This window comes from Apostichopus japonicus, chromosome 19 (genome assembly GCF_037975245.1).
Source record: "Apostichopus japonicus isolate 1M-3 chromosome 19, ASM3797524v1, whole genome shotgun sequence".
In the NCBI taxonomy this organism is placed as follows: Eukaryota; Metazoa; Echinodermata; class Holothuroidea; order Aspidochirotida; family Stichopodidae; genus Apostichopus; species Apostichopus japonicus.
The window spans coordinates 12956882-12982684 of NC_092579.1; the positions used below are offsets into that span (position 1 = coordinate 12956882).

General features: G+C 37.7%; 2 protein-coding genes across 2 annotated transcripts; both read right to left on the bottom strand.

Annotated features, from left to right (window-relative positions):
- Nucleotides 1–4421: 4421 nt before the first annotated feature.
- Nucleotides 4422–18884, bottom strand: LOC139960229 (uncharacterized). The gene is made up of 6 exons (XM_071958421.1): nucleotides 18666–18884; nucleotides 13528–13697; nucleotides 10587–10919; nucleotides 8119–8271; nucleotides 7642–7739; nucleotides 4422–6922 (listed from the first exon to the last, which is right to left on the bottom strand). The coding sequence occupies exons 2-6, from the start codon at nucleotides 13691–13693 to the stop codon at nucleotides 6881–6883; spliced, it is 792 nt and encodes a 263-aa protein (XP_071814522.1). The 5' UTR covers nucleotides 13694–13697; nucleotides 18666–18884; the 3' UTR covers nucleotides 4422–6880.
- Nucleotides 18885–20670: 1786 nt separating this feature from the next.
- Nucleotides 20671–25803, bottom strand: LOC139959787 (uncharacterized). The gene is made up of 5 exons (XM_071957634.1): nucleotides 25768–25803; nucleotides 25175–25255; nucleotides 24876–24913; nucleotides 24008–24054; nucleotides 20671–20768 (listed from the first exon to the last, which is right to left on the bottom strand). Exons 1-5 carry the CDS (start codon nucleotides 25801–25803, stop codon nucleotides 20671–20673), a joined length of 300 nt encoding a protein of 99 aa, XP_071813735.1.

Consider the following 25803-nt stretch of genomic DNA (forward strand, 5'->3'; position numbering starts at 1 on the left):
ATGTTTCTAAAACTATTATGCCGCCGAACTTCGCCAGAACCTTTTTTTGGCAAACAAAAAATAAAGCATACGGGAGGAGGGGGGGGGGGGTTGAGCGATCACCGACATCTCACATAAAGGTCGTCATCAATTTTTTTTTTTTTTTTGCTAAACTTTTTTTAGGTGACGGCCAATAGGGGGCGCGCCTGTTGCGCCCCCCTGGATACGCCCCTGTACTATACAATTACCAACAGGTTTTACGATGGGAATTGAGCTCGCAAAACCTTCTCGGCCTATTGGCTAAGATTATATGTAAGAATGTTCCCCTTTATATGGGAATCGTGATACACACCTGGCTATGGTCACAAAGTACAGTCTTGATGCAAAGGGACTGAGGTTGAGAGCGGATCGGTCGGTTCGTTGTTTGGTTTTTCGTGCCCAGGTTCTTTATTGGGTGACTTTCTTAAAAAATAATACGTACTCTGATCAAGATACTGTACAGAAGGTTGCACTATACGAACTAGAGTTCCAGTTTTTTTTTTTTTTGGAAAGGGGGGGGGGTTTGAAATTCACCCTTTGTCATTGTTCCTCTAAGTATTATAAATTGTTAAAGTATTTGTACACAATATTCGTGCTTGAAAAGCCGGAATGATGACTAAGAACCTAATGCTAACTCGTGGTGGATTTTTACAGTACAAAACACACTGCCTTGTTGAACACTCCACGCATGTCATCAGAGCAGACGGCGGATAAACTTTGACTCTGAAATCGACTTACCTCTGACACAAGTTGGTATTTGTCAACAGATGACATCTTTAGCTTTCTGTTTATGCTCTCGACCTCAAGAACAGAAGTGTCCGTTTAATTTTGATCAGGACAACCACAGTGGCGGAGCGTCCATACAGTCAGGGGGCGGATGCCCCCCCCCCCTGACGGACTGATATGGACTGCTGGCGCCCTTTTCAGCTTTTTACCACTTTCTACTTATTCGCGATTATTGACTTTTTTTATTGCGTTCTCATCTACCTTTGTCACATTTTGTTGGCGATGACACCTATTTATTCTTCGTTTATCTGCAAATTAGCAAGGCCAGGAAAGGGTCATTTCCGGCGATCTAGGAAGTATTTTTACTCAAAAAAAATCTGTGCGCTCCGCGCCAACCTGTGGTGGCGCTCCGCTTAGATAGTGTCGAAAGCGCCCCTACAGACCATTTTCGCCCCCCTTGACCACTACCCCTAGCTCCGCCACTGGGCAACCATGAAGAAGTTTAATCATGAAGAAGACAACCGTGAGAAGTTTACTTTATACTGCGTGTAAAGTATATATAAATATGGTTATTGATGCACTTTGTACATTCCTAAATTCCTTCTTATGCACTGAATATTTTAAACGATTGCTTTGCAAATATCGATCAATAAAAAAATCATTGGAATCATATGAAAGAAAACCAAAGTGCATTGGAATCTTAAGTTTAAGAACAAACATTCAGTTTGTTACCATCAATATTTAGTATCGTGGCCCGTATAAAGACATCTTCCCCCAATCGATAGCAATTGCAAAGAGTATTACCTATGAACAATACTTTTCAGTAAATTATTGATGACTTATGTATAATAAACGAAAACAATTTTTTTCAAATGGAATTATATTTTAGAATATGGTTCCTTATTTTAACGTCGACCAATATTAATTACGTACTTCTATCAAAAACTTAAAAATTTATATTGAAAGAAATTATATTGTGGAATTTTGTTTCTATTTAGTTCGTCAGGGGTTGCAACGCATCAACCATTTTGCATTTAGGATAGTATTTATTCATTGAACTATACAGGTCAAATGCTTCTATAGAGATCCGGAGTAAGTATGAAAAGCCGGTTTAACATTTAATCAGGAATTTCAGATATCTTAAATTATGACTGATTTTAGATATCTGAAATTTTTAATCCGATATCTGAAACTGAAGCCGATATATCTAAAATTGAATTCAAGCTATTAAAATTTTAATTCGATATCTGAAATTGATTTCAAGATATCTGAAATTGAATAAGAGGACGGTATCTGACTTGTTTTTATATATCTGTAAGTATGTTATGGTGGTAGCTCAATGGCAGGTGGGTAGTAATCTACACGGCCTCTCCATGACCCCTTCCCTCCCCCACCCCCGACCCCGACCGTTGGTCTGTCTACATATATGCCAGCTTACAATTAACAGTGGGTATGACTGTGGTGAAGTTAGATCACATTTCAAAAGAACTTCGGCATTATTATGTTGCACAAATATTTAAAATGTAGCTTCGTAAATTTGATTTTTACATTTTATAATTCTAAAAAAAAAATATAACATCTATAAAGGCCCAAAGTATTGATTTTTGCTCATAGATAATTAATATGTTGTACTTTATGTGGACTTTGGTCGTAAATCATACAGAGTTTGCCTACCGTGGCGTTGTTAGCAAGTTTACTGGACAATGCAATTTCGAACATCTCGAGCACATGCATGGTCCATGATTATTGGTTCTTCGTCTCTGTGGTGATAACAAACACTTTATATTCGTCTTTGTCATTCGTTACCATCCACAAACAGTTGGGTTAGTGTCATATATACATAGCATCATATATACATAGCATCATATATCATAGCATCATATTTACATATCATAGACGGTGCTTGGAATTGTATGCCCATATCCACATAATATATTAGTTTAGTAAATAAATATAGAAGTATTGACAGCAAAGACGAAACTTGATGAGAAATGTTGGTGTGTAGAAATCGTTTTAAACTAGCCGATGAATATGTTCTTGACTAAAATCCAAAGTCTGAACAGGCGGCATATTTGCACGATTCTTTACCCAATCAATCATATACCAGTAATATAATAATGATAACCAGCAGTTATGTTTACGACGCTTAAGCCACTACAAATGATTCTCGATCTGTCTGGTTACGGGAGTGGGCTTTTTCTACCGGGACGTTTGGTAAAATGGCTACATAGTAAATGCATGATCTAATGCAGCAACGTATAGCATATACAGCTATTGGACGCTGATCTGAGACGATACCGCTTAAAGTTTAACTTATAGATGCAAATAACACGAATGTGGTTGCGTCTCGTTTTAGTTATTCCTCGTGGGACCCCGGGGAGGAGGGGGGTGCGCACGGTGAATATGCCGACACTTTTCAGATATTTTAGTGTTACACATGTCTTGTAGCGATTTGAGAGTACAAATAGAAACAGAGTATATGTATGTCAAACAGGGTAACTTTGCTCTGAGATTCTTTGGAATGTATCATCCTGTAACGCTTGTACTTCAACGTCGTAAGTTGTTGTTTGTTCTAGACACTTTGACAGGGTTGAGTAAATACCCATAGCCCCCTTGCCCGCCCGTTCTTATGACCCCATATGAGTTGAGTGCATGATTTTTTTTTAACATTTTTAACTTGAATTATTTAGTTGTTACGCTTATTCAATAAGTGAAGAAATTTAGTTGGTAATTCCAAGGTTTCTCTCATGACCGGGAAAGCTTTCGTAACATACTGAACCGGGATCCAAATAGCGATATAGGATTCGGGATAAACTTGTTGTTATCATTAACTACACTATGCTGTTATATTTAACAGCCAATTGCAACTTATCTTAATCGGTAAAGATCAATATTCCATTACGTGTAATGTTAATACACATCAATGAACTTGCACTGCCCGCTCTTTTAGTTAAATAGGCGGAGTGTATAGCCGAGTGGTTAACGCCGGCGTCTCCCAGTCATGAGATCCCCGGTTCGATTCCCCGCCGACAGCAATGTGTGTCGTCTGGCAAGGGTGTTGTTCAATAACAACTTCCTGACATGGACGTTAAATGGATGTGTGCCGAGAGATTGGCTTCGGTCAGCTTGCGAGTCTACAAGCCTCCATGGCTTCTTTCGCGAGTTCCTGCTTGCGGGAAGATCACATATACATACATACATACATACATACATACATACATACATACATACATACATACACACATACATACATACATACATACATACATAATTGTGAATAGGTTTTTATCAGTGTATGGATGTTAAAGCTCTATGAGAAACTTCCACAATACCAGATCCTCTGGAAACGCCCACATACCCACCCCACCCCACCATACCACACCACACACACACACATACATACTCAATGCTCGCATTGTCAAAATCGTTTAATGTCAAATCGTCACTGGGGCTATTTTGCTTCATTCATTTATCGATATGAATGGTTCATAGTTAGACCGTTCATATATACATAGACATAAACAACATTCAGGGGTTGAGTCCCAATTAACAAAGATAGTTAATTGTCTGCTTGGAGGTAAATTTATTCGTTTGTATTTTTTTTTCTTTCGGGATTTTTGCGCTCAAATTAATACCACTTAATTAATTTTAATAAAATTAACACAATACAAGAGCAGTTCAGACAATGTCAACCAGAACTTTATTATCTTTCTTGCTCACATTTTTCTTTCACTATAGCTTATATCTTACAAAACAAATATGACAAGGAGAAAGTAAGATATTGTTTAAAATGTACATAGATCGACAAAATATACCCAAAATAAACAAACAAATTAAGGTCTTAAATCTTAAGATCATCATTATTGCATTCCCCCCCCCCCCCTCCCCAACATGCTAGAAAGTGGAATATAATGGTCACCCATTTTCAAACTTCAAATTGCATTTCACTGCCAACCTCCGAGGATTTGCCCCATCTGAGAAATCTATTCGTTTATCGTTGAAACTCATTAACACCTGAGAATTACCAGGAGGGACAGAACCTACAGAAATGATTTTTTAAAAACTTTTGGATTTATTTTAGGATGATACAATTCGGGGATAGTATTATAACCTTTTATCTCATACCCAATCTCGACCACCCACCCTCGTTACCCTAACTGCCCTTCCACCCCTGCCACGCATGTACCCCGTCATCCAGTTTCCAATGCTTCACGTATATCGAAGATACAGAGTATGGATGTAAAACCTTTAGTTCATTAAAAATTCCTCGACCAATAAAACAGCTGACATGTTATTCAATGAGATGTGAGAATACTCGATCCCGCAAACAGGATGTGACGTAGGCACAATAAAACAAAGAAGTATTGTTCATACAGTATACTGCTGCATAACTATTCGTATAACGGTGTTAAATATATATATATATATATATATATATATATATATATATATGTATATGTATATGTATGTATATATATATATATATGCCCAATTCAATATATTTTATTATATATTATTTGACAGTGACTAACTAGGAATAATCTCTAAATGCGTTATTAAAAGACCTAATAGTCATATAGCATTTACAACTTTGGTAAATTCCTCGTATAAAAAATTCGCCTTTCTCACAACACGGTTAAAATAAAACTGCACCCGGCGAGATAGAAAGTGTTATAATATTACAGCCGAGTTATATTGCATGCTACAATAGTTCATAATTTTTTTTATAACCTGTTTAGTTGATGTTTTTACGGGGAATAATAATAATAATACGTTTCCATCACAAATTGCAAATCCGTAAACACTAACTAGAGTCTAGGACCATCTTGAAACGGTATACCAGGGTGCGAATTTTTTTCCCAAACAGGTTTGCAATTACGGAGTTTTCAGCCAATCAAATTGCTCGTGACGTCAGCATAAATAATAACCATCGCTTGGAAGTTCGAAGACATACTGAGTTACACACTGACACTTGATTGAGTATAGTTAAGGGGTTTCCCTTCAAACGCCCTAACATGTTGATCTCACTTATGATACATACGCTACATTCTATTTGGTTCGTGTTTACGTTATCCACGATTCGTGAACCGTTCTATTGAAATCAGAATTTGTTTCGTGGAATGGGTAGGCCTACACTAAAAGCAACTTCATGACGCGAGTCTTGAGTAAATATACGCAAAACAGTATAGTGTATAGTATGATATATTTCCGTCACTGCACTGTGAACTTAGTTATAATACATATAGGCTTACAGCGCATGTGTGATGTACCCTGTACGAAACTTTCACTGTGCGATGTTATCGATTAATGCCTTCACAGAAAACTTCGATCAAAGTAGATCATATAATACTAGTGTGCTAAATATGTCTAAACCAATTCCAAATATATCTAAATATATGTACGAAAGCTACGGGTAATTTTGAACGGGTATATCTTCGTTGCAACAATGGATGCAGTACCTCAAAATGAAGGTTTCTATGGTGATGACGAAACTTTTCCGACCAATCATGAACGACTATTAACGCACACTTGCAAACCTGTTTGGGAAAAAAGATTCGCTACCGGGGTATCGCTAGGATTATATGTAACCTGTTCCGATCGAACGCATTACGTTGATATTGCTCTAGGAGCTGATTATTTTATCAGGATATGAATGATAGATATAAAAAGACAAATGATAACGGAACATGAAATTTGGAGCAAAATTTCTTTCAACTTTCACTTGCTACCTGCTTCACGTAAATAACGTATTAGTTCATAATCATCTTTCTATGACACATATACTGCGATGGTTATCCCGAACAAGTTTCCTTTCGGCGGGTTTTGCCAATAATAAAATCGTTTCATTTCTGGAGATTCCAATATCGGCATACTCTGGTTACTTTATTACTTGGACAGATTCACGAATGGAAATAGCTTCTGTTTGCACTCCCTTAACGATCATCATTAAATGCGATGAATGAATACAAAAAAAAACTGCGAGCTCTCTTCCTCAAAACTGCGCGCTCTTTTCCTAACGGCTAGATAAAGTGGTATCACTTTGCATTGAGCATCGCCGAGGCCATTGAATGACATTTCGATCGGTACAATGGTGAGACGTTCTTCGTCAAGTCAATAATATATTGTTCAGGTCGTATCAGTTTTCCACCGTCGATACTAGCTCCATTCTACGAGATCCCTGAGAATTAAATGAAGACAAGAAAATTCTTGATTTATATCTTCTTTTTTTAGGGGGCGAGGTTATCTTTAGTTGAGCCAATGACACTTTGTAAAAAATATGCTATTGTACATTTTGCTTATGCTGACACTTTTGAGGAATCCCCATGTTCCAACCTATACCATGTCTCATATACGCCTGTAGTGAAATAAGCTAACATAGCCCTATGTTTATATATATATATATATATATATATATATATATATATATATATATAGAAATTTATGTCTGGCATCACCTATTATGTATATTTATATTATATACATCATATATATATATATATATATATATATATATATATATATATATATATATATATATATATATATATATATATGATATATATATATATGATATATATAATATAAATATATATAATAGGTGATGCAAGACATAAATTTCGAGTGCATCTTGACCATTGCACTTCGTCTTTTCGATCGAGCGTCAAAGAATGTAATGAGTGAAGTAAAAATGGATAAGTTGCTGTTTTCTCTCATTTCAGTACGTACTTTCTGTCAGTGTGTGTAAAAAAAATACTATTATACCTTTTCAGATTTTAAAAATTGCGTTGATGCCCGTCTGAAAGCTGAAATTTGCCATGGTTCCATGCCATTACTCTGAAAGTCTAAAGCAAATATATGACTGCTTTGAAAAAAAAATGTGTAAAAAGAAGGTCTTACCTTAATGCGTCTGTATACCACGTAAACAACTGGAATACCGAGAATCAAACAGCAAGCTGTAATCACTATTGCGAATACGGTCGTTTTACTTTCTGTATCTATATAATAAAATAAAACTGTAATTATGAGAAGCTATACTCTCCTCACCACACAGAAAGAAAAACAAGACAATAACAAAGAGACGACGGAACGGGAATAATACGCTACTCTTTATATACAAGTATTGTACTATAATTGTGATTATATATACGAGATAACTCCCTCCTTATTTAATGCATTATTCCGATGCAATAATTACCATCCATATTATATTGCTTGTATAGGACAGTCAGTGTTCGAGCTGTCGAATGCGCGTATATTAATGACTACTTTCAATTTAAAAGTTCCATCAGACCATGAAGAAGAAGAGGATGAAGAAAAGAAAAAGGGATAAAGAAAAAGGAATAAAGAAAGGAAGAACTGAAAGCCAAAACTTACAGAATCCAAGATCACCAGGTAAGACCGCGGCCTCCCCAGAGCCATGCGAGGAAGACATGTGGTGTAAAGGAGGAGACAATGTAGAACGTACATAGTCACTGGCTGTAGTGGATTTATTAACTGTCGGTTTCATCGCAGTTGGTTGGGAATTTCCTAGTAAACAAATGTAACGATAAAATATTGTTACTTTACATTTTCTGTTTATCTGCTTATCATCTTTGTAACCAATAGCATTTCTTTAGTTATGAATTGAACGTGAAAAGACTCAGCATCACAGGAAGCTTAATTGAAACATAATGTGTAATGAATTTATTCAAATGACAGAATGAATAGTTCATTGACAAATCAAATCAAATCAAAAGGAGTTTAATCCCTGGTCGACCTCGCGAGAGGTCCTACGGGGGATAATGAGTTTGTTTAAAATATGAATTGCAGATTATAAATGAGCCAGATGACGTCAAATTTCCGAATCGTTACGTAATTTAAGTCCACATTCTCACGAGGATATGAATACAAATCCTTTGTGAAGCAGATGCGTGCGTTTGATATGGTGTGTATGACACAACTTGACCGTCGTGATATAAATTTCGAGTGTATTGTCTTGATAGCAGGCGCGGCGGAACGGAAAAATTATTGGGGTGGCTAATGTGTGGAGACTGACTATCTAAGCGGAGCGCCACCATCGGTTGGCGCGGAGCGTACAAGAAAATTTGGGTCTTTTTCAAACCCCCAGATGGCCGGAAACGGCACTTCCCGAGTGTTTTATGCTGCGAATACCTAGCCCTAAAATATAGGTCTCAAGTCTGCAATTTCTGAGATTGCACGTAAAAATCTGTAAAAACATTGTAATTTGTATATTCCATGGTGTTTAAAGAGAGTAGCTATTACTCGTAGTGTACTCGTATAGACGTTTTTGAGTGTAGTAAGGGCAGTGGCGAAACCAGAGGTATTGGTCAGGGGGAAGGGCAAGAATGATCTGTAGGGACGCTTTCGACACTATCTAAGCGGAGCGCCACCACAGGTTGGCGCGGAGCGTACAGAAAATTTTTGAGTAAATATACTCCCTAGATTGCAGGAAATGACCCTTTCCGGGGCCTTGCTAATTTGCAGATAAACGGAGAATAAATAGGTGTCGTCGCCATTTTGTCGGAAAATTACACCAACAGAATATGACAAATGTCAATAGGTATATGAGAGCGCAATAAAATAGTCAAAAGCCATAATGAGTAAAAAGTAGTGAAAAGCTGGAAATGGCGCCAGCAGTCCATTTGAGTCCGTCAGGGGGGGGGGGCATCCGCCCCTGACTGTATATATGGACGCTCCGCCACTAAGTAAGGTGATGTTGGAGAACTGGCTGAAATGAGGCAAGTCATTGGCCTAACACAAAGTTGTGTTACGCTTACCGGTACTCACACTCACTGCTTCCACTTTTCACGAGGCGTGAAGACGCGGTTGGGGTGACAATGTGGTCTATAGCCAGGGGACGGGCCGAGGGTCCCCTAGCAATTACTAAAATTATTACACCTATAGAGTATACGTGTGCATCGGACAGATCGACAAGTATGCATTAAAAAATGGGCAGATGCACGTTTCGGAGCCTTGGTAAATATTGGGGGGGTGGGCTTATTATGCATTTGCCCCCTCAACTTTTTTATTGGGGGGGCTGAGCCCCCCAAGCCCCCCCGGTTCCGCCGCCACTGCTTGATAGTCGTTGTATATTCTAACGACTGACCTCCATCCTTCAATCCCACCCACTCCCACCCCACCCCTAACCCCACCCCGTAGACCGAACGACTGATAAGCGCGCGCAACGACTGGTTTCTTTTAACGACCGATGCACCGTTTAGATCACGTGCAAAATAATTTCCCCGTGATTGGTTACACTTGGTCCAACTGCGCTGTTTTAGTCGTCAACTAACGCAGATTGTGATCTACTGCCAGTGGGGGGAACGTTCCAACCACATAATTACCCAAACTGCACGACTGCCATACGGGAAAACGCTACATGTCCAGTTTTCCCAACCGAAGTCGACGCACCTATAAAGCTAGTAAAACCTTGATCAGTCGCAGTCTTAAGCACAAGCACAGTCTTAAGCACAAGCACGTGCACGCTGCTCGATTATCCACGATGTTCCACGTAACCGCGACGGTCAAGGTTAGTACTGAGGGCCTTGGTCGGTCTGGTAGTGCGTGGCGGGCTTTAGACTACGGTCCTTAATATGTAGGCTATATACACATCTCCTACATGTATAGGTAGTATGGTAGTGTGAAATATGGTATGGTGCAGTCCATTGCTCAAATTTTATAACATCTAATTGTAACAGATATTATACTCCATTCTTCTGCGTTTGTCGTTTGTTATCTCAACAAGCGAGCCTCCCACCTCTTCGTTGATGACCCAAAGGCCCTCCGTACCTCCTCCCCAACCCTCAAAACCCATCTTAAAAGGATTACATACAGTCTCTTACCTAACACGGTGATAAAGAAGTGATATCCCTGCTCACAATTCGGGTCATGGTTATCGGAACAACAGGCTAGTCGTTCTTCTCCCTTTAAATTCAAGTTCCTGAAATAGCATGTACAACTGTCCCTTTCTGAATCCGCACTTTCTTTCGTGATCTCGCAACTTGTTGCCCTTAGTGTTCTTTGATTGGAAATATTCATTAGAGATAGAGATTCTTCTAAATTATCTGTATTCCCCATTTCTAGTTCTACAGTTATTTTACATTTGATCCAGTTTGACTCGCTCGAATAGGTTTGAAATTTACCGCTTCTACTCTTCTCATTGTTAAAGTATCCATCTGTAAAAATGGAAAAAAAAATAAAGAGAAATCTGAAAATATCTCTGTCGAAAAAAAAGAGAGTTGTGGTTGACGCATCTGTGTGGCATAAGGGATATTTTCCTCCCGTGTTTGCAAGGGACACATTTCCATGAGTAGAGAAAGATCTGTCGTGCTGTAGGGGACGTTCGCACCATAACTGCGTCACATGATACAAAACAAATTGAGTTGTGGTTGCAAATAAAGCACTATTTTGCATCTAAGCACCCATAGTTATACCAAAGAAGACCCCTGCCTAAAAAAGCGTTCAATCAAAAAGGTCCACATCTTCAGTAAACTCACCACCCCCATAGTCATCTTATGGGGCCTTATAAAGGTTTAAGGTTGGCATAAAAACTACAATACATGTAAGAAGGATATACGGAAAACTGCCGACCTCCTTTAACCACAACTGCACCGACCCTTTCCTCACGCTTCACATCGTATACATTATTATGTATTGGTAATAAACATTCTTCCCTTTGTTACTAAGCAGACGGATCCATACCACAAGGGCTCAAAGGTTGTTATAAGTCGGTCGATTACACCTATGATATCAGAGTTAAACTTTCGACATTGCGTGCAAAACAACTGTCGTATGGATGAAAGGTTAACTAGATTGCGTTTGCGGTAGTTTTACCTTCTGTATTTAGTTTCGTTTTCATGGTTTAGGCCAAGCAAACGTAATATATATATATATATATATATATATATATATATATATATATATATATATATATATATATATATATATATATATATATATATATATGTATATATACATATGTATACATGTATATATACATATACATATACGAAATCAAAACGAAAGTGACATTTCACGAAAAGCACAGCCGCGCCATTGTTATCTGGTTCCCAATTACCAAACTATTATAATTCTATTTTTCAGGACACGTGACAATATGTCAATCTTTCTTGATTGGTCTTCTTAATTTCAATGGTTAAGTAAACTTTATAAATTGCTCGACACAAGAGTGATGTGCCTCGCCCTAAAACATTTATCATTAAAGTGGCACTTAGATATATTTTTTTCTTTCTATTCTTTGCACGCTATCTAGATAAACTATATATGGTTGATAAAAAATATTTCGTCAAAGTGGCTTTCATCGAAGTACAAGATAACATGCTAAGTATACATTGATGTGACTTCATGGGGTCTAGACCTTGTCTTCTAACGTATAATGTCAAATGTCGTCATTGATAATGTGATAAGGGGGTAATGGATTTTCGCTGTTTCATCCAATGGTAAGGTCCACGGTTAAGGTAAATATATCATGCGCCTGGTCGCCAGTAACATCAATCATCATGTTGACTGGTTTCGTGGAGATAATAAAAACACGAGCTGTTTTCGTTGTTCTAGATTATTGACATTATTCATAAGCTTGTACTGCAATAGTATCATAAGTAACTCAATAATAGAAAGCTGTTTGGGAAAAACAAATTGAACAGAAAAAAAAAATAAGAATTGAGAGCATCAAAGACAAAATATGTTTTCGACAGCTCAAAATTTAAATTGCTAAAATTATTTCGACCTTGGGAACTTCGGGGTGTGATTGTAAAACAACCATAGACAGCACATTTTGTGTTCCTTCATGAATCTTTTGTTCTCGCCTTCTCTTGTTTCCCGTCAAGCTTGTCCCGTTTATTCGGCGTTGTTGTCAATCCGGAGATATAACAACGGTATTAACTTAAGTCAGTTCTTCCCGGGTCTTTCGGGTATCCCTTATATTTTGTATGAAGAGATGCGCTTTATCGAATCCGTCCAAGACATTTAATTAAACCAGTTCCATTGGTCATGTCACGTCAAGTGACGTGCACATGATTTCGAAGGTGGACCGGGGAGGTCGAAATCCCCTCCCCCCACTGCTGTGATGTCATTGAACGCAAGCCCACTGTAGGCGGGTCAGGGAGTCATTGTCCCATACAAAACAATTTAGAGAGGTCAAATAGTGCATTCTGAGGCGTACTAGACATTTGAGACTATAAATTAGGCCTATAATTACATCTAAACTCAAACTTTTGCTAATAAATACTCTTCAGTGAGAGAAAAAGACCGACTGAACTTTTTTTTACCCAACTGACGATGTTTATTTGCTTATGAGAAAGCAGTGTTCAGAGATACAAATGCATATTGGGAGCAGGGGGTAGGAGCCGGTTGGGGGGGGCGTGCCTTCCCCCCAAATTTTTCCAAAATAGCAAATGTGCCCTACGGGCAAATCAAATGTGTCACTTTGATGATGAACTGTCTTTTGGATATCTTAAGCCTTTGTTAATTTTAATATTTTATTTTAATAATTCAACGTGCATCATAATAGTATTGATAGCATACTAACACATCATATATATTTAAGTGATATGGCCGGTGTATATCGGTTTCTAGCATAACGAGTGGTGGTTGTAGAATGAGAAAGTGCCCTCTGATGTTGTGCCCCCCCCCACACTTTTTACTCTTTGGAAGCTTTCTATCCCCCCCCCCGAATGGAGGGGTGACGGGAGGATTTGATACCTCCGGGCTCCAGAATTAGGTATTAATCCGGCACTCTGTTAAGGTACGAAAAGAAGGTCTTACCAATTGTAAACTTGTTTGGCATGAAGTCATCCGAGGAGCGTCCCTCTCTTGACAAATGATGATACAACTTTTGAGGTCTTACTCTTGCAATGTCACTGTTAGTTGTATCAAAGTACAAAATGATGATCAGTATTGTCAGTGCAACTGAATTCTTATATTTTGCCATATCGCTGTAAAAAAATAAGAATAAAAAGAGAGAATAAAACAAGGTAGCATTGGACAATGTGAACTGTGAAATAAAAGTAACGTGCTATACCTTCTTCTGATTCGATGAATTATTGTGATTTCAAAAAATAGACAAATAACATTCAAATATTATGTATATAGAATAAGAATGCACGATATTTGAAATTTTACAGGTATATATAATTTCATCAAGGGAACAAACTTCACAGCTGGGTGTATATTTATATGCAAACTTTCACAGGACCGTGTTACAACCGAGTCTTACAACTTGACTTTAAACAGGTTTAAATCTTGATGTGCCATAGAAAATTTTAAAAAAAGTCGATGCTAGTGATGTTTCTAAACACATATATACTCCGATTTTCCAGACAATCAGCTCATAGATAATCTAAACTTTTGGAATGTTTGCTCTAATGCTAAACTAATGGTGGTGTACTGCAGGCGTAAGCCGTCCTTTGTTTTATAATTTTATAATAAATCAACCAAAATGTATGTTCTAGGTTTAAACGTCAAGGGAACACCAGTTCACCCCTGATGGCTGATATTCCACAATTTGACCTTGTCATTACAACCATGTTATTTGATGAAATAAAAGTCTTATTTTTTTCATATTGGTATATTTCGTTTTACTTTCAGTTTATTCTCTCTATCTCCTCAGATGAGGTGCAATTGACGTAAAGATGCATTAAAACACAGCAGTTAATATACATCATACTACATATAACACATAGAAGAATATTGTTATTAATATTATTAAATTGTCTCGTGATGACAAGAACATCTAAACCTATAGAGACAATCAAACAATGCCACTGTAGATTGTGTTTCAGAGATAAATTTCAAAGTTTAAGTTAATTTTCGTTTTACACATTTTGCAAATTTAGTGTTGCTACAGCCCTATTTTCCTTCTTTTTTTTTATCGCCAAACCAAATTTCATTACGAATGCGATCCGTCTAGCTATAATTCATTTCTAAAAAAAGAGTAAAAACTACTTTCGGTGAAAGTCTGTGACGATTTTTTGGTGAATTTTAGTAACAAATTGTGACACGGCTAGACAGGCTCGTAGCGAGGAATTTGCCAAGGGAGGGGCGAAGCTTGTAGGCAAACTATCTAAGCGTAGCGCCATCACGAGTTGGCGCGAAGCGTAAATAAAAAAATTGGGCCGAAAATGCCTCCCTGCAGATCGCTGGAAATGGCACTTCCCAGGCCTTGTAAGTTGCATCTAAGCATTTTCTATTTTGAAATTACTAGCGATATCATACAAAAAATACAAAAAATATGCTCAAGGTCTCCCCCTTCGCCCCCCCCCCCTTGGCTACGCGCCTGCGGTTAGAAATCTTGTAGGAAACAGGCCAAATGGAAACCCAGTGAACCCATATTGATGTGGATAATATATATGATTGTACGTACTAGCATTCGTACACAAGAGATGTACAGACATTATGATAATACTCATGAGTGACAACTTGCTATACGGTCACAGGTCACAGAAACGACCACGAAGAGTCATTTACCTCATGCAGCATGTGTTGGATGAAGTTTTAGCCACCGCCTAGTATGATTTAGATAAATAATCTCACGCATTATTTTCTATTTATAACCACAAAAAAAAACTATGCCACCAAATATTGGGGGATATTAGATACTATATCCCCCACCTAAAATATTGGGGGCCTTTCCCCCCGTCCCCCCCCTCCATGATCGCCGCCCATGCAGCCATGTAGTTCTCATTTGTAACCAATGGAGTAGCTATATGCTGGTTGATGACCACCTGCATCGACCAGCTCTATATCTTACCAACCAGCACCTATTACAGAAATTAATACGATGCATACCTCATCTCTGGGACAGCAGTCGCCGATTGTCGCAACCAGTAACGTTAAGTCCACCGCACACTGCGGGACTCATCACGACCCGGATCACCCGATACTCATGGCTCGTACAGTAACTACTGTTCATGACCTGTAACATATGTTACACATGTTACGAACACAAAGTAGTAATTACTGATGCACGGTTGTGGGACATGAACAGTAGTTGCTGTACCAACCAACCATTGAGTGCGAGTTCTTTAATACGCGATTCTAAAATGGAGTTAAATGCTATATAAGTAGGCATAGGCTATATGGGTATACCCGAACATGTCATTTCTTCGTTTTCGGCATGACGAATTGGCGTAATTAAAAGAGAGGTGTGAACTGGAATCAAGTGGTACCGTACCTCCTATACTTCAAACACATAGCTAGTATACACTAACTGTACTGCTGTTATCTGTAACACATGTTACTACTGTTCATGTCCCACAATCGTGCATCAGTAATGGCTATACTTTGTGTTCGTAACACGGTAACATGTGTTACAGGTGGCACCAGTAGTTACTGTAGGCTACTATAGCTATGAGTATCGGCTGCCTCGATACGACTCCGTTTGACGTAAAATATAATCAATAGTCAGGCTGCGTGCGTGTGCGTGTAACGTTTCCCCGTCGGGCAGTCGTGCAGTGTGGGTTATAATATGTGGTTTGAACGCCAGTTCGAACTTGTTCCACAACTGGTTGAGTCTAAAACAATAAATCAACGTTTCTCTGATATATGTATATGAGCAAGTTTGTTTTGTGAGGTTAACACGAGACATATACCTCTTTGAAAAATGTACATAAGACGAACCTAACATTTGAAATTTATCTCCGAAGCACAATCCCATTTTCTCTAGTTTCAGATGTTGTTGTCTTCAAGTTTGGTCTTAGATCTAGGTACTATTCGTTTCTGAGATACTTCATACTTTGATGATTAGTTTTATAGTAATAGTTTCTGTTTTTTGGTCATTAATAATGCAAAGCAAAACTTTACATTTTTTTAGTGCCTGGTGCGGTAATTCACATCAAGCAAGAATTTTCGAATACGTGGTTATAATCTTTAAGTTGCAGTTTGCGTTATTTTATAACTATACATATTAATTACCACATCAAGTAATATTCACCCGTCCTTAATTGGGATAACGCATATACCTTTCAACCTATTGAGTTTGTATATAGTTACAACCAGGGAGAACCAGGGACGAAGCATCCTGAATAATTCTTGGTCCTTCTGTTACAACGTCTATGTAAGTTTTCCCCTCTGATTAGGCCTCAAGCCCACCACCCGACTGATACGAACCGACTCAACAGTTGTAACCTAGCTTAGGTTGTTGTGAAGACCGACGGACTTACAACTTCACCTCCCCAAACCACCTCCCCACCCCTCCTGGCCCAGCCTCGCACACTGACCGACTGGTCCGAGCACACGTACAACGACTGTGCAACGGCTCTTAAAGATCGGAGCTCACTTAGGTCACATGCACATTTATTCCTATGCGAATGGTTACATTTGTTAAAACTGTGCAGTTTAAGCTTAAGTCAGACGGGAAAACGATACATGCTAAAGCTTCCCGACTGAAGCCGACGAGACTTTATTCATTCATTCATTTATTTGTTTTTTCACATAAATTTCACACAAACTTTAAACGGGCAAAAATCCTTATCATTCGCAGTTTTAAGCACACGCAAGCTGCCCGACTATCCACGATTCTCTACTGAACTCTGCTTGGGCTGATTTGTTCATATGTGGACACTGTAAAACCAATTGCGTCGGGTTGTGATTAGTCCTGCAGTGTGCGGTGGACTCAACATTACTGGTTGCGGCAGTCGACGAATGCTGTTCAGAAATGAGGTACGCATCGTATTAATTTCTGTAATTGGTGCTGGTCGGTAAGATCATGAAGGTAAAACATGGAGGTAAAACTGTTTTACCTCCATGGTAAGATATAGAACTGGTCGATGCAGGTCGTAGTCAAGCAGCATTGCTACTTACTCCACTGGTTTCAAATGAAAACTTCATGGCTGTGTTATTCGGAAAAATCATCATTAGTCGTGCAGTGCGCGTGGGCTGGGTGGACGGTAAGATTAAAGTCCGTCGGACTTCACGGCAATCGAAAACAAGGTTACGACTCTCGAGTAGCGTAGGGTCGTATCAGTCGGCCGGTGGGCTTAAGACTAAAACTGAGCAAGATTTTGCCAGTTTTTAGTCTTGGGAAAACTATACATGCGTTTTCCCGATTAGCAGTCGTTCAGAGCTCCGGGGCTCACGACTGAACATGACTGCAGTTTTAACAAATATAACCAATTACGGGTTTATAAATTTGCATGTGACCTAGGCGATCTCCGATCATTAACAGCCAACAGTCGCTGTGTGCGCTAATCAGCCGGTCAGTGTACGGAGGGTCAGGCCTCGGACAATTATTCTTCACGATTAAAGATTTTTTACGTAAAGACGGTCGAATTGAGTCGGGTCGGGATCATATACAGTGTGCGACGGGCTTACTAGAGGGGTATTAAACGTTTGTCCGGCTATAGCACCTATTTTGTTTGCAACTTAGTGGTTCTATTTTTTATAAATCCTTGGCTTAATGCTTTTCGCATATCTTCAGTGCATACCATATAAGCGTATAGTTAGGACGGTACTTCTGATAGAAATGACACTGTTCTGGGCTGGCAATGCAGGACCGCCAGGGGGTGAATCCTGTTTGGGGTCCTGGGCGAACCCTGGCTGGGGTCCAGGAGGCAAAGACCCCGAACTGGTTACATTGTTCTCAGTTATTTCTTGCAAAGATTTTCAAGCGGTACAAATATACGTCAGCAAAGATGAATTACTCTAAAATTTCTTTCTTTCAACAAATTACCGCGGAGGGGAAAGTTCGCTCCCGTGCCCTTTCGTCGGGTCCTATACGCTCCGGCATACTGACTCATTATCCGATCTTAAGGTGTTGTAAATGCTATTCTTATAGTTTGCTAGTTCTATAGTACAATATAAAACACATATAGATATACGGTGTTCCTTTGTTCCCTTTACGTGTCTAGAACTAAGGTGAACAAATATACTAAACAGTTTCAATTTCAAGTTTCTTTTCAACTTACCTCTGATATGGTATAATTTTACTGGTATACTTGAATCCAATGTTCTTACATGATCACCTTTGATACATGATGCATGATGGATCAGCCTGAAACAATGCTCCAATTAAAATCACATTTGTTCGGTGCCGAAGGAACTTCAACAATAAAATGTTGTACTTTGTACTAGCCTGTGAAGGTTGTTTGCTGCAAATTTTATTATTGTGAAATATCCAAGTTGTTATCTCTAGCATAAGTGTTAGCGCAGTGGATAATAAACACGACGATGTCAGCTGGTGTGCAAAACGAAAGAAACGTGATTGTTTACTTACAGCTCCACGGAGTTAGTAACCTCCACAGGAATATGTTTACAGCTTTAAAATTACACAGTCTTTACCACACTGGAAGACAACAAATATGTACAAAGGCAGCAGACAAATCGAAATTGAAAGCCATCTTTAAATGTCCACAAATATATCTTTCCCCTTTACTTGAACTTCCGCACAGTCTGCCATTTTGCATAGTTCAAATTAGAAGAAAGAACATGTAACCACGTGCACGAGTACTTAGTCGTGTACTAACACTAGTAGCCTATATGTTCCAACTAGGAATATAACCACCTGCAAGAGTACTTAGTCGTGTACTAACAATGGTAGCCTATATTCGCATACTAGGAGTATAAACACATGCACGATTATATAGTCGTGAACTAACACTAGTAGCATATATGTTCATAATAGGAGTATAACCACGTGCACGAGTAGGCCTAATTAGTCGTGTACTAACACTAGTAGCCTATATTCTCACTAGGAGTATAACCACGTGCACGATTATTTAGTCGTGTAGTAACACTAGTAGCTGTTTTCATAATAGGAGTATAACCACGTGCACGAGTACTTATAGTCGTGTACAGTAACACGGTAGGCATTTTCATACTAGTAGTATAACCACTTGCACGATTATTCAGTCGTGTACACTAACACTAGTAGGCCTAGCGTATATTTTCATACTAGGAGTATAACCACGATTATTTAGTCGTGTACTAACACTAGTAGCCTATATTTTCATACTAGGAGTATAACCACGTGCACGAGTACTTAGTCGTGTACTAACACTAGTATAGCGTATGATATCTATTCAAGCTTTCCAAAATGAGTACTCGAGTATGAGTACGGAACCAACATACAAGTCTATCATAAACAGAAATACAACCTGATCATAATTTATGCTCCTCGATATGACTTTCAATATTATACATATTAGTTTTTTTTTTTTTGTGAAGGTGATAAGGGAACAGGCGCGATGCTGTCGACAACATAAAAGTCATGTTTTATGTAGGCCCTATAGGTTGTAAGTGCAGTTACGTATACTCTCAACGCCGCAACAAAAATTAAAAAAATTAAATGTTGTTAATGCTTTTGAGGCAAGGCCTTCTGTTGCTGTGGTCGCATTATTCAAAATAGTGTTGTTCGCATGTTCTTCTCAATAAACAATATAAAATAGTGCATTAAATAGCAGGAAGTTCGAGGTACATTAACCTCTTGATCAAACTTAACCAACCGTGATACGAATGTTGGTTCCTCATTAAATTCAACATACTATTGAACAATCCTTATACAATTGAAAAGAGGAATAACCTTAATGTTTATCCCCTCATGATTATATTGGAGTATTAATGAGAAGGTATGGTTCATTGTTTACACTGATAAAGGTTTCTCCCTATACGCTGATATACGAGTATCATCCACTGATATGAAAGGTGAGTGATCTTACCAGAAATGATAAACACGTCATTATACATATAGAAGCTATAACGAGATAAGCGACCTGTAATCTACAAGCTGCTTGGCGGCGCATGTGTCTACATAGTTGATGATTATCTGTTTCTTTTCAAACGCGTATGTTTTAACAAATCATGTCTTATAGTATATCACTCCCGAGTAATGAACTTATAGATAACAACACTACGCAAGAACTTTTGGGAACTCAGCTATAGTTGGCATTATTTATTCGCAATGGTTTAAGTGGTTTAACTGAGTTCTTTATTAGAATTCATCAATTTTAATCTTTCGAGCCATATTACGCAAGAGCATCCTGTAACTGCCGCTGTAACCATTGTGTCCGCACCTGTGGAATTTTAGCACCAGAACAAAATCGTGAAGTTTCTCGTGGTTCAGAGTCTCTGCTTCCAGTGACTCTGTCCTGGCCTAATTCTTCCGTGCCGCCATCTTCTACAGGCTTTGCCATCAAGTATCCCGTCTTCCCCAGTTATTTTCGGGAAGTTTCTCAGACTGTTTCTGTTCCATTCTTTGACGGAATTTTCCACCAATTTTCATAGTTAAACCTGCCGCCTACTTTCACCGGCGTTCCTGTATTTTCGGATCGTGTGGTTATATTGGAAGTTAGAAGATGGCGGCACAGAAGAATTAGGCCAGGACAGAGTCACTGGAAGCAGAGACTCTGAACCACGAGACACTTCACGGTTTTGTTTGATGCTAAAATTCCACAGGTGTGGATACAATGGTTATGGGCGGCAGGTGCAAGATATACTCTTGCATGATAATATGGCCTTTTTTTCAGGTAATCATATTTACAGGTGATTATAATTTATTATTTTATGAAGTCCTTAATGACCCTGAATAGTGACAATTGTGGATCGTGTGGTTATATTGGAAGTTAAATACCTCAACACTCATATACCTTCTGATATGATATAAAATATTGAAATATTGAAATATTGAAACCCTCTGTTCTTAACTTATAAACATGATTAATGTTGGCTATTTATCCCCAACTTTCCATAACTTTATCCATACTTTGCATGAAATTCTAAATTTTCATATTCTCAAGTATTTTTCTAAACATATATACATAATAATAAATTTGTTTGATTTGAAAAATTATTTTAACGAACAAAGTAGGCCTAAGCGACCGCTCAATATGTAAAGATGGGTTTGATTTTTGTCAATTTTAGTGCCATAACATCGTTACGGTGCGCATATGGCGGACACCAGTACCGTCACTCAGTAGTTCAAAGATTGCTAGAGGGGGCCCCCACCACCAAGCTGGCCAAGGCCTCCCACAAGCTTAATCCGGCCCTGCTTACCTCCCACCCCCCCCTTCCCCAACAAATCGCTGTCATACAAAGTATCGGATGCGAGTACTCAGATCTGCCATAGTCCAACATACCGACAATGACAGCATAATTATATAAGCTGTGAAAGCCAGAAGCCTATCGTTTTACTGTGCTATGACTTTTCTTTCATATATTCAAAATGAACATATACACAGTATCTACACTGAAACGAATAAAATCCGGTATCACAAGAACTTCAATATCGACAGAATTGAAGAACCCACCATCCTCTCTAACAGGAAATAAACATTAATTGCGATAAAATAACGAAATATATTAAAAACCGAGCAAATGTGACTCGACTATGTTATATTTCTGTATTTAGACTTGCACAAGTCTTCATTATCATGTGGTGTCAAGTAACGTTAAAACAAATCTCCCAAATGGAATAAGATAATGATATAATGTTCATCACAGTCATCCATACCACATACGACGATGCTTGGATTTCTGGGTCTCCTTTAAGATGGATTTGTATTATCAAATTGGAGTAATTGATTCAAATTGCTTAGCTATAGGTCCCCCATATATATTAGCTCGATGCTTCACACCGATCTGCATAGTATATGTATTATCCAAACACAGTTGGAGGGTATCATCGGAGCAACCCGATTCATTGTTGCCTACTGAAGCAATTTAAAATACCGGCTTTCAGTAGTGACTATTGTACAATATATTAGCTTTCTATCTGGCAGATTGATCGCTTTTCAGTTATCATTCTCTTGTCTTTAAAGGCATTCAAGGCTCGCCCCAAACCGCGTGCCGCCCTCTGAGAAAAGTTAACTTTCCGTTGCTTGCAAGTGAAGTTTTCTTATTGTCGCTACAAAATGCAGACAGTAATGAAACGTGATACCTTGTTATCTTTTATCTGGACCTGAGATCAGGGAGTTCCATAACAACTCCCTGCTGAGATGTCCATCGCTGCTATGTACACTGTGTTGTGGGTTTTGACCGTAGTTGCATGTATTGACTGTACACTAGTGTCTAATTACCGACGGTAGCAAGCTGTGTGTGTATTTTCTGGGATCGATGGTGGTGTCTAACACTTCTGTTACACCTCATTCGAAACTAGGTCAGATTACCGGCATCGGCCGTTTCATTGTGCGCGAGTCTTCACTCCCTTTAATGGATGATTTTAAGCAGAATTTTAGCTTGATATGTCAATGTCCGAGAGGAAAGAAAATATTCCAAGAAAAAGATATTTACATTCGAAATACACTAAATCTCTAGAATGTTCCTTTAAGATTAAAATTGATGACCATAATTAAATCATCTGAGCAGGTTTAGATGAACGTGCTAATCTATTGTTTTGTGAATTGTAATTTAAACTAAACAAAATATCTTATTTCAAAATTCACATGAGCAACGGAGCACCCTTTGAATGACAGTCAACGCCATATGCAAAAAATTATGTAATACATCGCGAACATGACACAACAAGTCTTTTGTTTCCCTAATGAGGTGTGGCACCCTGACCTATATTGCATGTGTGTTAGACTAAGCACAGAAGAACAACATGTACTGCTAACAGTGTTGAATAACAAATCATTGCTAATTCGGTGCCTAAAGTCACATTTTAAAGCTTGTTCATAATCATACGCATGTGCCTGGTATTGATTGTGCAGTTGTATCGTATGATATTGAAGTACGCGTGGTCATTGCACTCATTTCGCACTCTCATGAAGTATGGTATATACTACAGTGTGCAAATGACTTTGGTAAAGCATGTCATCATTATGTGCACATATCGTAAGAAATATTGGTATATGAATGATGAGTGAAATGTTACAAAAGCATAATATTTGCTCTTGTATCAGAGTCGGAGATCTCGCCATTTCCATGCATTGAAGTATGATCTGCAATCTTATCAGCGCATATGAACTATTACTATACTCAAGTGTAAAGTGTTTCTTGATGTATTCTTCGTCTTCTTTTTATTTTCCTTTTCTGTTTCTTTATCTTTTATTATTTGTTTTTCTCTTTCCTGTTTTCCTTTTCCTTTTCTTGTTCTTTCTCTTTTCCTTTTTCTGTTTTCGTGTTCTCCCTCTTTTTCCTAATTCCCTTTTTACAGCTATTTTTTCTATCCCTTTATCTTTATCTTTTTCTCTCTTGTTTTGTTTTCCCTTTTCTATTTTTGTTCTTTTCTTTTTCCTTTCTTGTTCTTGTTCTTTCTTTTTTCCTTTTTTTTTGTTTTTTTGTTGTCTTATCCTTCTTTTCAATTTTTCTTTGCGTTTTCGTTTTCTTTTCTTTTTGCTTCTCTCTTTTGACAATGATTTACTTTGTTATCTCCTTTTTTATGGCATATAACTGTCTCCTACAGGGTAAATTAATCTTACATGAGCTACTTTACCTTCAACAAAGTATAAATGGATTTATACAGCTTTCCTTGAACAAAACATGGCGATGCTTTCCTTTTTCCAATCGAAAATAAACGAGGTGCTTCCCTTGATCAGATGCAGCAATTCTCCTAATCACACAAGAAATATTAAATGGAATAAAATAGCTTCCTTTCCCTGAACAAAGTACGACGATGCTTTTCGTTTTTCCAATCGAAAATAAGCACAGTGCATTTATACAACTTTCCTCCATAAGATGCAGCATTTCTCCTGATCAGACACGAAATATAAAATGGAATTAAATAGCTTCCTTTCCTTGGACGAAATATAACGATGCTTTTACTTTTTCCAATCGAAAATAACCGAAGTGGATTTTTACATCCTCTCCTGATTGAAACAACTGACATCCTTGCAAGATGTATTTCCTATCATTCGAAAATATAAAATGGACATGTTTAGCTTTCTATTAGTTCTTGTTATCTTTTTCTACTCTTTTCTCCTTTTTCTTTTCTTTTTCTTTTTCATCTCACTTGTTCTTTTCTTTTCAAGTTTCCTTCTTCTTTTCATTTTTTTTCCTTTCTTTCGTTTTCATTTCCTTTTTATCTTATTTTCTTTCTTTTTTTCCCGTTTCCACTCGTTTTTCATTTTTTCTGTCTTTCCTTCAATCTCTCTGTTTCTATTTTTTCTCTCTCTTTACTTATTCTTTCCTTATCTCTTTTTCTTTTCCATTATATCTTTTGCTTTGTCTCTTACTTTTTCTACTTATCTTCTGTTTCCTCGTCTTTTTCTCTGTTTTTTTTCTAACCCTTTTAGTTACTCCTTTTTTGTCGTTCTGGCTTTATAATTTTTTTTCTTTTAATTTCCTTTTTCTTTTTCGTTATTCGTTCCTGTCTTTGGCTATCTTTTTTCTCTTTTCGTATTTCTTTCTTTCTTTTTTTTTCCATTTTTTCTCTTTTCATTGTTTCTTTTTTACTTTTTTACCTTTCTGTTTTTTTTTTCTTTTTCTCTTCTTTGCTCTTTTTTCCTTTTTTTTTCTTTATCATTTTCTTTTTCCTTTTCTCTTCTTTCTTTCTCCTTTTTCCTATTTTTTTCTTTTTTTTTCTCTTGTTTTTATTTTTTTTCTTGTTTACTTTTTCTTTGTTCTGTGTTTTGTGTTTTTTTTTCTTTGTTTTTTTTCTTTATTTTTGTTTATTTTTTTTTCTTTTTCTTCTTTCTTTTTTACATCGTTTTGTTTATTTTCTTTTTTGTTCTTTGCTCTTTTTTCATTTCGCTATTTTTGTTTTTTTTTAAATATAAAATGGATTTAAATAGCAGTTTCCTTTCCTTGAACAAATATGACGATTCCTTCTTCCAATCGAAAATAAAGGAAGTGGATTTCTACAGCTTCCCTTTATCAGATGCAGCATTTTTCCTGATTCCACACGAAATATAAAATGGATTTAAATAGCAGCTTACTTTCCTTGAAGGAGATATGGCGATGTTTTTCCTTTATACATTCGAAAATAGACGAACTCGATTTCTATAACTTTCCTTCATCAGATACAGCATTTCTCCTGATTCCACACGAAATATAAAATGGATTTAAATAGCAGCTTCCTTTCCTTGAAGGAGATATGGCGTTGCTTTTCCCTTTTCTAATCGAAAGTAGACGCACTCGATTTCTACAACTTCCGTTCATCATATGCCGCAT

What these genes read in the sequence shown, in the direction of transcription:
- LOC139960229 (XM_071958421.1), bottom strand. Translation starts at nt 13,693, where the DNA reads ATGGCAAAATATAAGAATTCAGTTGCACTGACAATACTGATCATCATT. An exon ending in CTTCTTTATCACCGTGTTAG is followed by an intron (nt 8,272 to 10,586) that starts GTAAGAGACTGT and finishes TTTGTTTACTAG; the next exon opens with GAAATTCCCAACCAACTGCG. An exon ending in ACCTGGTGATCTTGGATTCT is followed by an intron (nt 7,740 to 8,118) that starts GTAAGTTTTGGC and finishes TTTATTATATAG; the next exon opens with ATACAGAAAGTAAAACGACC.
- LOC139959787 (XM_071957634.1), bottom strand. Translation starts at nt 25,803, where the DNA reads ATGCGGCATATGATGAACGGAAGTTGTAGAAATCGA. An exon ending in ACGGAAGTTGTAGAAATCGA is followed by an intron (nt 25,256 to 25,767) that starts GTGCGTCTACTT and finishes CACAAAACACAG; the next exon opens with AACAAAGAAAAAGTAAACAA. An exon ending in GACGAGGAAACAGAAGATAA is followed by an intron (nt 24,055 to 24,875) that starts GTAGAAAAAGTA and finishes GAGATAACAAAG; the next exon opens with TAAATCATTGTCAAAAGAGA.